The 13732-nt window shown below is 39.1% G+C and overlaps 1 protein-coding gene across 4 annotated transcripts in view; it reads left to right on the top strand.

Moving 5' to 3' along the window:
* The first annotated feature begins 972 nt into the window (after positions 1 to 972).
* IL5RA (interleukin 5 receptor subunit alpha) overlaps positions 973 to 13732 on the top strand; it is a 36981-nt gene continuing 24221 nt past the window's right edge. Inside the window, exons 1-10 of one of the 4 annotated variants that reach the window (XM_084766808.1) lie at positions 973 to 1053; positions 2772 to 2874; positions 4742 to 4852; positions 5231 to 5289; positions 5507 to 5591; positions 7062 to 7207; positions 8759 to 8897; positions 11485 to 11638; positions 11715 to 11902; positions 12715 to 12860. In XM_084766808.1, coding sequence (XP_084622934.1) covers positions 5519 to 5591; positions 7062 to 7207; positions 8759 to 8897; positions 11485 to 11638; positions 11715 to 11902; positions 12715 to 12860 — 846 coding nt within the window. In that variant the 5' untranslated portion in view covers positions 973 to 1053; positions 2772 to 2874; positions 4742 to 4852; positions 5231 to 5289; positions 5507 to 5518. Of the gene's footprint in view, positions 1054 to 1925; positions 2043 to 2771; positions 2875 to 4741; positions 4853 to 5230; positions 5290 to 5484; positions 5592 to 7061; positions 7208 to 8758; positions 8898 to 11484; positions 11639 to 11714; positions 11903 to 12714; positions 12861 to 13732 lie in introns of those variants that run through there. The other 3 variants (XM_084766810.1, XM_084766809.1, XM_084766811.1) reach the window with 3 other exon arrangements.

The following is a 13732-nucleotide window of genomic DNA, read 5'->3' on the forward strand; positions in this document are numbered from 1 at the left end:
AGGAAAATCTAAGTGCCTGTACATCAACTCAAGCACAGCAGTGAGAGCTAGGTGCTATACTGGGCACTGGGAGATGACACAGGGAAAGTGTGTGGAATATGCCTTGGGGACTGTCACTGTCAAGGCTTATGAAGGATGAGCTGGGTCAGGCTAGATAGACACTAGCAATTTATTACACCCAGACCCCTTGGCACTTCTCTCCCCAAACATCCACTTAGGGGGGGCGGTTCAGGATTTAATAATAAAACAGAAGAAGTCAGAGGGTCTGAGAAATGCTCCTCAGGCTCAGGGTGGAAGGAGCTGCCCATGTTCCAGGCTCTGTGACCTATCCACTCACAAGCCTACTGTTGGAGTAGTGGCCAGACACAGTGCTTTCTTAACTATTCTAATTCGCAAAGTCAGCTAGCTGCACACTCTCACCCCCACCCCCCACCCCCGACACTGAAGCTTCTAGAGTTATCAGACATGGCTTATCTGGAGGAGGCAAGCCTTTGTCACTGAGCAATATGGTCACTGAGAGTCCAGTGTAGCTCCTTTTTAATGGGTTGCTCTCAGGAAGCCGTCCTCCAAAGAGCAGTCACATGGTCTTTCCATCTTAAGAGAAACTGCAGGTGGTTTCTTAACCATTACAGCGCTAATGATGAAAGAATTAAGAACCGCCTCAAAGCCAAACAGTGCACCCAGAGTTAAGGTTCACAGCTGCTGCCTTACATCGTGGTAGCCCCCACACTACTTCTCAGTAAGCGGGAAACCAAATGCTTGACTTACTGTGGGGTTAGTGAGGCCCATAAATACCATTTACTATGAATAGGCTGGAGACACACCCAGGACCCCCCAATGAAAGGAGGGGCAGGAAAAGAGAAATAATTGTTAAACATATAGAAAATGTTTCAATAGAGAAAAAGAGGAAACAGAACACTTCCTAGCCCTGTTATCAGCAGAGCAGAGCTAACACTGGGGGTGCCAACTTGAAGAAGCTCACTGGACAGGCCTGGGTTATGCAGCTCTATTTTTGGCGGTGGTTCTATATCTTATGTGCGCATTCAAACCGAGGTGAGTCCCATTAAAGTAACATCTTGTGCTTTGTCAGTGCCCTTGGAAGTAGAAGGCTTTTGTCTCCTGCTACTGAAGACACTTTAGCAAATTCAAAGGTGTATGTTTCCAGTGATAAGATTTCTTAAAAAAAAAAAAAAAAATATATATATATATATATATGCATTTAGACAATAAACTATAGATCTAGTTAGATATCTTCAAGAAGATGTTTCAGAGTTAATTTCAAAGGTTACAAATTCATAAGCAAACAACAATAAGGAAATGATGTCATCATATAACTGAAGGTATTTTGGGTTTCTGATGAAATTTCTTTGGTATCCACGACTTTTTTATTTTATCTAAAATGTACAAAAGTTTTTGAAATGTCCCACTTGGCTTTATGCTCACTAATTAGTTATCTAAAGCCAGGTAGATATATGTTCCATATACATAGAAAGAATGGATAGGAAGGAACCAAAAATAATTAAAAAGAGAAACAGAAAAAGAGAGAGGAAAAAATCATAATTCAATGAATTATAATTTTGAACATTTCATTACCTGTTATTTATGCTTAGTGTTAATATATTCTCTTCAATAGTTGTCTGGTGATAAGTTGGTGTAGCTGTTTCCTTAAAGTTTACATTTTGAAATATAGTAAAGTTTTAGAAATCAAACTGTCTCATTTGTTTAACATTACTTAAAATGCAATGTGGGGAAGTTTTAAAGTAGGGCATGCAAGGAGCCAGGCTTGCTAGGTGTTCCCCGCAGAGTCACACTGCTGATCTAAGCTATCCCTTTGCTGATGTTGAACAGACCTGTTTTGCCTCTTCAGGGCTGGGTTCTGACTTGTCCCTATTCACACGACCAAGCCTAACAGGCATGTGCCCTGGACTTGATAGAGTGCTGGGTCCTGGGGCTGTAATGGGAAGCCAGATGCGAAAGACAGCTATAGTCCTTGGCTTGTAAGGTTGAGAACCTGTGGAAGTGAAGGGATTGTCCATAGCCAGGTATGTCCACCAATGAGGAAGCATCTATGTGGATAGTACTTATTGCCAAGCGGGACTGGTCACGTGGTTATGTATTGGGATACTTGTAGCGAAGACCTTCTCTATTGAGAATATTGGGGGGTGACAGCAATTTACATCTGGACTTATGGCCACAACTTGAATGTAAGGGTAATATTTTAGAAAAATATTCAGAAGTGCAGTAGTGGGAAAAATAAAGCGTTGCCTGTGTCATCCTGTTGCACATTTATATGTGTATGAGCGTGTCCAGTTTTTCGATGTGGGGGTGACACGGTGTAACTAGTTAAATATGACCTTTAGTTTTATCACCCACACTGAGGAATTAGGTTTTGTGGCTGAATATGCTGTATAGGGTTAAAAGGGGGAAGCAGACTCTTTCCTTGCAACAATCTAAAAGATCATGAGCCCTCCCAGTGGCTTTTCAATTTCTGTCACTCAGGTTGTGCCTGGAATCAGCTGCTACCACAAGTCACTCACAAAGGCTCTAAAAATGGGGCCTGCCACAATATCATTTTGGTTGTAAAATGAATACTCCAGGCAGAAACATTAATTGGAAAGGGAAAATTTTATTTCTGAACTTCGGCAGAATTTGACCGATTCTCAGGAACACTGGGGAAGTCCATCATTAATGTCTAGAGCCGGACTCAAGTTAATGTCTAGAAACATCTGTCATGAGAGAGATCACACTCTTTTCGTCTTCTAAATTTCAAGGACTGGCACTCAAGAAATCTAAGTTCATCCACAGAACTGTTACGTGCATCATCAAGTTACTTCCGATCACCCTCAAAGATAGTGCGTATGTTTCTGACCATAGGTAGGCAATCTTTATTTACTTTACTCTTCTTAATTTATATCTCAGTTTAAGAATGTAATGGCTTTGGGTTACATTTTAATTGATAATCAAGAGAAAAGTGAGCTAGGTATATTGTTATCTTGAGATTATACAAAATAAATAAATAAATAAATAAATAAATAAATAAAGCTACTGTATTGACTATATTTTAATGTGATGCCTTACAGCTCATCTGATAATAGTGTAACTTTGAATGCATGAACCAAAGAGTTTGGATCTTTTATACCTAACTAAAGATGACAGTTCCTAGAAAAGGTTGGTGTTCTTTAAGCAGCCACACAGAGACCAAGGCTAGAATTGTTTGGGGAAACAGAGTCAGCTAATCACAGGAAACAAAGTCAGACCCAGAGCTCCAGTAATATCCAGCCTTTGCTGAATTTTATCTGCTCAGGTTTTGAGATATTTGTGGCCCATTTGAGCACCTTGTGTTTCCATCGAACACCTTATTTTTCTCCCAAAGGTATTGCTTATGGCATAGAAAAATCAGGAGATATGAAAAATTATGTTGCCATTAATGGCCAAAACTTAGTAAAGAAAAAAAAAAAAGGAAAGAAAGAAAAAGAATGTTGGAGTGATCAAACTTGAAAGAGAATTCTATTTTTAGCTGCTATAAAATCAGAAGACAAGGTAAATTCTAAGAAAGAGTGCTTACTAATATAAAATATTCAATTACCTCCCCACTGAGATATTCAGTAGAGTCATTATTTACTTCAACACCTTAATTGCGAAGGATAAACAGATGTTTGTTATTTTTACAAGCACTGTGTTAAGACGCTTCCTGTTTTACCAGTCAGTAAAAGTCACTACAGGGTATTAATTTGAAGACTTTTTTTTTTCTTGACCTAGAACTCCTGTTAATGAAAACCAGTAAAGGTAGGGCATATTGAACATAGTGTCAGGAAATGCTGACATCTGAAATCATAGCTTTCATAATTCGAGGTAGCAGTTATCTTGGCTGTTACTAAGGATATCTTCCCTGAGCCTCTCAGGCTTATTGCATTAGAAATGCTTCCCTTTAGCAGGAAAAGTCTGATGTGTTAAAAATTTAGAAGACTATTGCAGTGCCTGCTTTCATTGTCATGATCATGGTCTGGATAAAAATTCATTTATATGGGGAAGAGACGTGACGGAAAAAGAAACAGGATTACTTTGAAGAAAACTGGCATAACTCTGATAAGTTTTAAGAGATAGAGAGAGAAAGAAAGAGAGAGAGAGAGAGAGAGAGAGAGAGAGAGAGAGAGAGAGAGAGAAAGGAGGAATTGGCTGTTTACAGCTGTTGTGTTATTCTTCCAACTACTGCAGTAATAGCAGTATGTTATGTAAGACATTGTAAGATAAGATACAATAATGAAGCAAGAGTATCTGATATTAATTTTCAGAAATTATTCATTTAATGAAGGTCTTTTCATTGGCTGCACTGGAATTAGACTTGGAAAATGCCCGGCCGCTCAAATAATTTTTAAGTAAAATCTGCATCTCATTGACTCATTTAATAAAAATGTTGTTATGGAAGTGCTAAGGGTCTACCTATGCTTTTTCATATTCTAAACCATCTTCTCCCACTGAGCTACATCCCAGCCCTGCAAGTCGTTTCAATTACTATCAAGCTGCAGAAACATTTCTTTTGTTGTCTGAAGAGATCTGAGGCAGCGTCCAAGTCGACACACATAGACACAGATCCGTGAGCGTTCACACACATGATAGTAAATGATGTCTGAGTTGTTTGTAAGTGCGGAGGAGGCACACCTCAGGTGGAAGCCATGTACACAGTCCCTAACGCTGAACTTCAGAACGTTTCTGGAAACAACTCCACACCTCTCGTCTCCAGGTCTCAGCAGGAGCTGTTGCAGTGCCCTTTTGTACTGAAAGTGTCTTCTTCCCTTATTCGCTTTACCCAGCGTTCTCCTCTGCGTCTGGAGGGAGAAATACGCTTTTCAAGGTGTGTACGCCTATGTTTCTTTGTCCTCCCCTGGCCTGTTCTCGTTGCCATCCTTCAGATAGTAGATTGTCCTCCCCCACACTGAAAGTACCACAAATTTGCCCTGAGTTTTAAAGGCCGTTTATGTTTTCTCGCGTTACAAGTTGCTATCAAAGTAAGTTTCTTGTCACGTTGACCTTTTGGAAAAAACAGTGGTGGGGGATCTAACCCAGGACTTCCTCCACAACATTCTACCACCAAACCTCTAATCTAAAACACACAATGAAACTAGTAGTGTTTATGTTTGCTGTTAATTTCTTAGACTTTTCCTTTCCTGGTCTGGTCTAATGTCCTGGATACGGACCACTGACTTCTCCTGCTTTCTTCCTTTTCTTCTAGCTCTGCACAATTGCTCAGTGGACTCTAGCAGGAAGATCCATCTTTCCCTGTGTGTATTGGTAAATTTCTCAATTAAATATTGATTTACAGGTCATTGGCCCCCAACAGCCATGAATCTACAACCCAAGAGCAAAGCTCCATATGCTTAGCATGCAAGAGATCATAAGCATTTCCTAAATGACCAACTCTCTGATCTTATGTTGGAACATAGCTGCCAGCTTTCCTTAGAAATGATAATGCGATGACCTGGATTTTTGTCTTCTGTGTTTCCCACAGTATCGGATCATCATGGTGCCAACATTGCTAATTCTTGTAGGGGCTTCGGCAACACTGCAAGCTGACTTACTTCCTAACAAAAACTGTAAGGATCTTCTATTCAATAATGTTTGATTTTTGTTAAAGTACATTTAAAAAATAGGTAATAGTATTTTCTCCTAAGTAAGCATTCAATTGGTAACTTTTTATAAAACAGTATAAACTCCTGAGATTTAAGAAAGCAGTGTGGGCAGAAATGTAAATTCAATGGGAAATTCAATTCTAAGAGTACACCTGGGCATCTTGGAAGAAAGCAGCCACTGTAGGTCACACTTAGGATTTCCACCTCCACCAGGAATTTTTTAAAAGGCCTCACAAGAAGCAAGAACAAACTTCTACCATTTTTCTTTTCTTTTTTCCCCCTGAAACTTGTTGACCTAAGGTTTTAGTATGATGACAGCAGTTAAGAGAGAAAAACTGTCTGATGTCACCAGCCCTCTTTATAGAGAGCCAAGACTTCTCTATATATGCTGTGCATCTAGAGCAATAAAATTTGGGGTTTTGTAGCTAATTTAGATTCAAAAAGCCACAGTAGTCAGTGACTGCTGGAATAAAGGTGATCTACTTAGACACCCTGGAAACCCTCGCGTGCCAAATGCAGGTGCAGTGTAATAAAGGGCCTTTAAAGGTCAGGGGGAAACACTGACAATTGAGTAAATGAATAAATTAAAGATTATTAAATGTGTATCACAATGGATACTGTTGCTCTGGTTTAGGTGAGAAATTATAAGAAGTTGTTTAAACATCTGCCAGAAAAACATAACAAAATAAGATGTGAATTATCTTTGTTTTTAACTTTACAGGTCCATTGAATTTTTTTTTTTACTTTTTTCTTTTTGCTCATTGTGTTTCATAGAATTTCTACAATAAATGGTTACTAATTCTTTAATTAAATGAACTATTTTATTTTGGAGGCAAATCTTTTTTGGTACTCAAATACTTTTGAATATGGCTCATAATGAGAAATGCATACATTTTACATCCTGAATCACCGATCTTATAAATAAGTAGGTACTTTTATGTGATGGAAATCAGATGTCTATGAGGCAATTGTTATCATGTTTGCTATAACCCTCACTCCCAGTATGTAATATTTATCATCTATACTACTGTGAAAAAAGAAGTGGGTTCGAGCTTCCACAGTTATCACATACATTCATTGGTTCTGACTCTTAGCTTGAAAACTACAGCTTTAATGAATAACAATATGGTTGGATGTTCATATTCAAGAAAAACACATGAAATGTACAGGCAACCCCTGAATAATGAGCTAGCAATAATTTTAAGGAAAATTTGCCAAATTATTTCAGTATTATATATTCTAATAAGACACAACAAACCAGTATGTGATTTAATAAAATAATTAAAACATGCTAAGACCTGGGAATATAGCTCAGTGGCTATATATCTGTCCCACAGTCACTGACCCTGAGTTTCAGCCCCAGCACCATATGCAAAAAGTACTCTTTATGAACAGCTGAATGTTGTATCATTCGTTTTTGTTTTTACTTAATAGTTTCACTTCTACCACCTGTCAATTTTACGATTAAAGCCATTGGATTAGCTCAAGTTCTTTTACATTGGCACCCAAATCCTGACCAAGAGCAAAGGAATATTGATCTGCAATATTATGTGAAAATAAACGCTCCACAAGAAGATGAAGTAAGTGTTGTGTCTGATGGCAATCATTACAGAGAGCGGACATTCATGTTTAAAATGCATTTTTTTCATGAAGTGAAATTCTTGATAAATAACAGGAAATTACTAAAGATCCTCTTGTTGTATTACCATAGCATCTATAAAGTGAATTAGACCTATGCTTATTATTCAAAATGAAACAGTAGCATAGAAGGCTTTAGCTCAAGGAAAATTCTCTCCTTTACAAAAGAACACTCCCTACTGTCCCCACATTTTCCCTTCTCCCTACCTCCCCTTCATGTGTGTGTGTGTGTGTGTGTGTGAGAGAGAGGGAGAGAGAGAGAGAGAGAGACAGAGAGACAGAGAGAGAGAGACAGAGATAGAGACAGAGAGACAGAGAGACAGAGAAACAGAGAAACAGAGACAGAGACAGACAGTGACAGACAGAGACGGACAGACACAGACAGAGACAGAGACAGAGACAGAGAGAGACAGAGATAGAGACAGAGACAAAGAAAGAATAGATATTTGCTATGTACTTGTTGGTGGTGAGTGCACTTGTACATGCAGGAGTATGAAGCTCACAGGTTGACACATTCTTTAACCACTCTCAAAGACCTTTTATTTTATTTTTGTTGTTGTTGTTGTTGTTGTTTTGAGAAGTCTCTCAGTGAATCGAAAACTCATCAATTTTACTAGGCTATGAGCCAATGACATTCAGGGATCCACCTGTCTCTGCCCTGTCCCCAGTGCTGGGATTACTGGTGCATGCTGTATGTGACTCCAATTTTACATGTGTTTTGGGGACTCAAACTCAAGTTGTTGTGTTCACACAGCGGAAACCATTGACTGAGCCATCTTCCCAACGTCTTTTCCAACTTTTGAAGTGTAATGTATTTGATAGTGCTGTTTACATATCTCCTAAAACTAGAAGAAAGCAGTGAGAAATGGCACAAGGAAAGATACAGGGTCAGAAAACCCAAGGTCAAGGCCAAGTGCATTTACTACCTATGTTTATATCCTTGGGTCTTGAGTTGGTTTCTTGGAGTCTCTGATTTGTGATAGGGGTGTGCTATTTATGCCTATTGTGTATCATATTTGTAGTAAGGTGAAATAAAGGGAGATATGATTTATATTAACCATTTTGCAGTATATATAAAATTTGAAGGAATTTCCTGTCAAGAAGTTGCTCATGGAGAGGAACTGAATTAAGATGAGAATCAAAGGCAACTTGAGCCTTAATTACAACATGCTGTTTGTTGTTAAAAGAGGAATATTTTAGCTGGTGCATGCCTTTAGCACCAGCACTTGGAAGACAAAGGCAGGTGGATCTCTGAGGCCAGCCTGGTCTATAGAGTGAGTTCAAGAAGAGCCAAGGCTACACAGAGAAACCTTCTCAAAAAACCTAGAAAGAGAAGAAAGAGGAATATGGTCACATGTCACTGAGAAACTATATTAATATTACAATGATCCTTTTCTAAGAAAATTACTTCATTCCATTTTTAAAGTGGAGTCGAGGGCCTATTTGATTAATGTTTTTCTCTAACATGCCGTGACTGGTGGGTTTCATTTTAGTATTACACCAGGAAGACTGAAAGCAAATATGTGATCCCACTTCATGAAGGCTTTGAAGCTAGCGTGAGGACCACCCTGAGGAGCAGCCATTCTCCCCTGGCTAGCAGTTGGGTTTCTGCTGAACTCAAAGCCCCACCAGGTAAAGGAGTCATGGGTCACCCAAGTTACAGATTTTACTTCTCAAAACAGGAAAGAAAAGCCACTTTTCATTAGCCCAGCACCACGCATTCCAATCCCCTTCCACAGAATCTACATTCTAACTATGGCTGTCACAGGCCGTCCTTCTGGCACACCCTACAAGTCACACCCTACACCCTACAAGTCACCCCCGAATCTATACTGGCCTCCAGTGGGAGCTGAGGCTTCTAATACACATGAGCAGAGATAGCTCGGACTAAGCATTTTAACACAGAGAAACACAATGGGAAATAAGAAAGAGGCAGGCCATCATACCCTAGGATATGTCATTTTCTAAATGATATATATCTTAGTCCCACATCTATTAGTGTTTTTCAAGTCTTTCTCCTCCACTTCATCAGAGAAGAAGACCATGCCTCCTGTATTATTAGTCAGCTTTCTTTTCATGATAACAAATATGTAAGAAAATGCACCTATTTTGGTTTTTGGTTTTGATGGGGGTTTCCACTCATGACCTGTCAGGTCTCCTGTTTTTAGGCTATGTGACAACAGTGTACATCATGCCAGAAGCAGGTGGTAGAGGTCTATAGCCAGAAAGCAGTAGGAAGGCATAAGAAGGGCAAGGGTCCAGCTATCATGCCCTTTAAAGATATGTCCCCAAACACTTCTCAGAAGGCCCAAAATTAGAAAGGACTCATCACTTCCCAACAAGACTAAGAGCTGCAGAAAAAAAGTCTTTAAAAAATAAGCCTGGGGCACAGTCAGCTCAAATCCTGCCCGAACTGTGTTGCCAACAACACAGATGCTTGCATTTACTCACCATTCTCCAGTGAGTTTCCAACAGGCTTGACCCTAAGTAAGGAAGTACTTCAAAGAATACAGATGAATATAAATATGGCTGATTGTATACCTTGCATTAAGCTATTATTCTACCTCTACTGAATAATTGGACTTTCCCTATATGATATTTCTTCAGTGTTCAATTTCTACAGTTCTAATTATTCTGAGTATACCCAATACATGTTGACATTAATCAAGTGAAAAGTTACTTCTTGGGTGGGGACCAGGAAACTTCCAAGTTACTTTGACATTATGTAGATGTCATTATGTGGATGTTTTGCATGTGGATGCATGTATACATTCATGCATGCACACACAGAGTGAAGGGGGAAGGCCTGCATCCATTGGCTTCCCATTCATGGAGTCAACTAATTATGGATCGAAAGCATTCTAAGGCAAAAGCACTAAAACATCAACACTGCTTAGGAACTGATTGTTTCACGCCACTATTTTCTAAATAATACAGTCTAAGAACTATTTGCAGGATACTTACATTAAGTATTCTAAGTAATCTAAAAAGGATTTAAATTAGACTGGAGGCTGCATAAGTTATATGCAAAATGACACCATATAAAAGACCTGAGCAGCTGAAGGTTTTAGTATGGGGGAAAGTTCTGGGACCAATACCAGAGATAAAGAGGCAGAATTGTATAGACTATGTGTATATGTCATATATAACATGCATATAAGTATCACAAGGCAAACTAAGCAGTCACTTTCCTATCTCCAACTCATACATGGCAATAGGAGGTTCTCTTTTCTCACCACTTTTCTCCGTCCATTGAAAGACACTCAATTACACTATTAAAAAATTAATCTATAGCTGTTGTAAGAAAAAAATATTCTTCTGTCCAGGTGGGCGGTGGTGGCACACACCTTTAATTTCAGCACTTGAGAGGCAAAGACAGGCAGATCTCTGTGAGTTCAAGGCCAGCCTGGTCTACAAAGTGAGTTTCAGGGCACAGAGAAACTCCGTCTTGAAAAAACAGCAAACAAAACATGCAAATAAAAACTCTTCCATTATTCATGGTTTCCTCTTTAGAAAGGCTCTCCTTTTGGCTCAGCCCCTAAAATATGGGGAGGTTTTTTTTGTCTTCACCTTTGAGGAACAATAGCAAGTTTGTTAGACAGAGTGTTCTTGGTAACACAAACATAAGTTTGGGAAATCTAATGCAAACAAACATTTGAAATCTCAGATTTTTAAGGTATGGTATGTTAAGGAGATTTTTTGCAAGCTCTAATGTAATGGTAAGATCTTGGGGGTATTGCAAAAAATTCATCACCTGAGCAATAATTCCTGCAATCCAAGAGACATGGATGCTAAGGAATTGCTCATATGGTTCAGGAGGGAAGGGGACTTTGGAGAGCTTCCTTGACCTAACCTCTCACTTACAAGCAGAAAAAACAGAATCCAGACATCATATGGGGCAATACATCACAGTCAGGCACTGTTTAATGTACCACTGGAATGCTTATGTTGTCAGACCCGTGACACTAGACTTGAAGTTTCAGACATCCATCTCACTGGCACATACCCATACCTTCATCTAACGCAGCTGAAAAGTTCTTTCATGTCAAAACCTGAGGCTTTAGAACTCTAGTTTCATTTCTCTAGTAAATTTGCCCTTGCAAATGAGATTCTATAAATGGATGCTTGTAGTCGTCCACAATTAATATCTCAAGCAAAAGCACAAAAGTGAGAAGTCATCATGGCACTGTTTTGTTCTTTTTAATCTGTGGTCCCCTAGGGTCTTCTGGAACCTCGGTTATGAATTTAACTTGTACCACAAACACTGTCATGAGTAGCTACACCAACTTAAGGCCATACCAAGTGTCTCTTCGTTGCACCTGGCTTGTTGGCAAGGATGCCCCTGAGGACACACAGTATTTCCTATACTATCGGTCAGTATCTATTTTTACTTATGCAAATGATCCATTTCCTCTTCCCTTATAAAGACTAATGGGCATTCCCATGTAGGTTTGGTGTTTGGACCGAAGAATGCAAAGAATACAGCAGAGATGCACTGAACAGAAATACTGCATGCTGGTTTCCCAGGACATTTATCAACAGCAAAGGATTTGAGCAGCTTGCAGTGCACATTAATGGTTCAAGCAAGCATGCTGCAATCAAGCCCTTTGATCAGCTGTTCACTCCACATGTCATTGGTAAGACAGACTTATCCCAATGCGGGAATAATGAAGTTGTGCAATCTTGGCATTAGACAGCATCTTCCTACCTTTCAAGTGCTAAATAGCCATCTAACAAACATAGGAAAACCATTGAAACAGAATTCCCAACTTTAACCAAATCACATCTTCAACATATTCTTTTGAGGGTAGAGTTCTCCCCAGCGGAGAATGACTGTACCAGGAAAAGTAAACTCGTTTTTTTAAAAACAGAAGTCGTGACGGTGTTGATTTGTTCTATCTTTTTTCATGAAATGTCTGTCCCACTGGTCTTGCAATAGATTGTACCCAGAACACTTCTTAGCCTTTCCCCAACTTATGGTCCCTCGGCAGTCCAAAGGTTTTCCATAATGTGGCTCTTATTTCAAAGATAACTATCTCCAATCCTCATTGATACTTCATCGTTGTTTGAACTCCTCATTAGGCTTTCATACATTATGTTCATAGGTCTCTCTTTCCTCTGCCTTCCTCTTCCCTTCCCCATGCCATTCTTCCTCTCTCATTTTTTTCATATGTGTAGTGGATCATGTTTGTGCATGTGTGCTTGTCCATGCAGAAGCCTGTGATGACCATTTGGGGTAACGATTTCTGTTCTTTATATGTGTAAGTCTATTTGGCACAGCCATACCGAGAACCTCATGGGAAGCCACTCACTTCCTGTGGCTTTGAGATTGGTTGACTGAGACCTAATGGTAAACTTTGAGAAGAGAGTATCTTAGAAATGGTGGGTTGGGGCTACCATCCCTGATCATTGTACAGACTTGCCTCTGACCTCTCCTCTTATTACCTAGATCAAGTAAATCCTCCAAGGAACGTCACAGTTGAGATTGAAGAAACTTCTCTCTATATCCAATGGGAGAAACCAGTTTCTGCTTTTCCAGGCCATTGCTTTAACTATGAATTGAAAATTTGCAACACAAAGAATGGTTACCTTCAGGTAATTCTTCATATTATTCCAGTATTCCATGATAGACATTTCTTATTTGTGAAGCATTTAAAATAGTGGTTGTCAGCCTTCCTATTGCTATGATCTTTAATAGTTCCTCATGTTGTGGTGACCCCTAACCATAAAGTTATTTTCATGGTTACTAGTAGTTATGCTACTGTTATGAATCATGATGTAAATATTTTTAGACATAGAGGTTTGCCAAGGGGATCACAACCTACAGGTTGAACTGCTGATTTAAAAATTTCAGTATTGAATGCTCTAGGGTTTTTTTGTTGTTGTTGTTTTTCTTGTTGTTGCTTGTTTGTTGTTTTGTTTGGTTGGTTTTTGTACTAGCAAAGTCAAGGTTGACTTACATCTGCCCTAGTTATTACAGAAATAGTAAAATCTTACAGGACTCTTATTTTGAAAGAAGATACTTTGGTTTCAAAATAATACATAGGATAAAATTAAATTCATCTGTAAGAGCTTTGCTAAAAATACAAATGATACTACTACTAGGGAAGTTGGGAAGGCAAATTTTCCAAATTTTAAAAAAATCCTAAAAGCCTGTAATTCTCCTTCTAGGTCTACATGCAAATGATTTCAAAACAGGGTCTCAAAAAGATGCTTGGATCCCCATGGTCACTGTAGCATTACTCACACTAGGCAAGAGCTGAAGCCACCCCGAAATCCATTAATAAATGAGTAGAGCCAGGCTTGGTGACACACATCTCTCATTCCAGCGCCCAGCAGGGAGGCTAAGATAGAAAGAACGCTATAAATCTGAAGCTAGTCTGGACTAGCAAGATTCTTACCTGAAAACAAACAATTCAAACCTCAAAACCTATAGAATATGAATAGAAAAGCAAACTGTGATGTGT

The sequence above is a fragment of the Acomys minous genome (genome assembly GCF_964271855.1).
Source record: "Acomys minous genome assembly, chromosome: 17".
NCBI classification, from domain to species: domain Eukaryota; kingdom Metazoa; phylum Chordata; class Mammalia; order Rodentia; family Muridae; genus Acomys; species Acomys minous.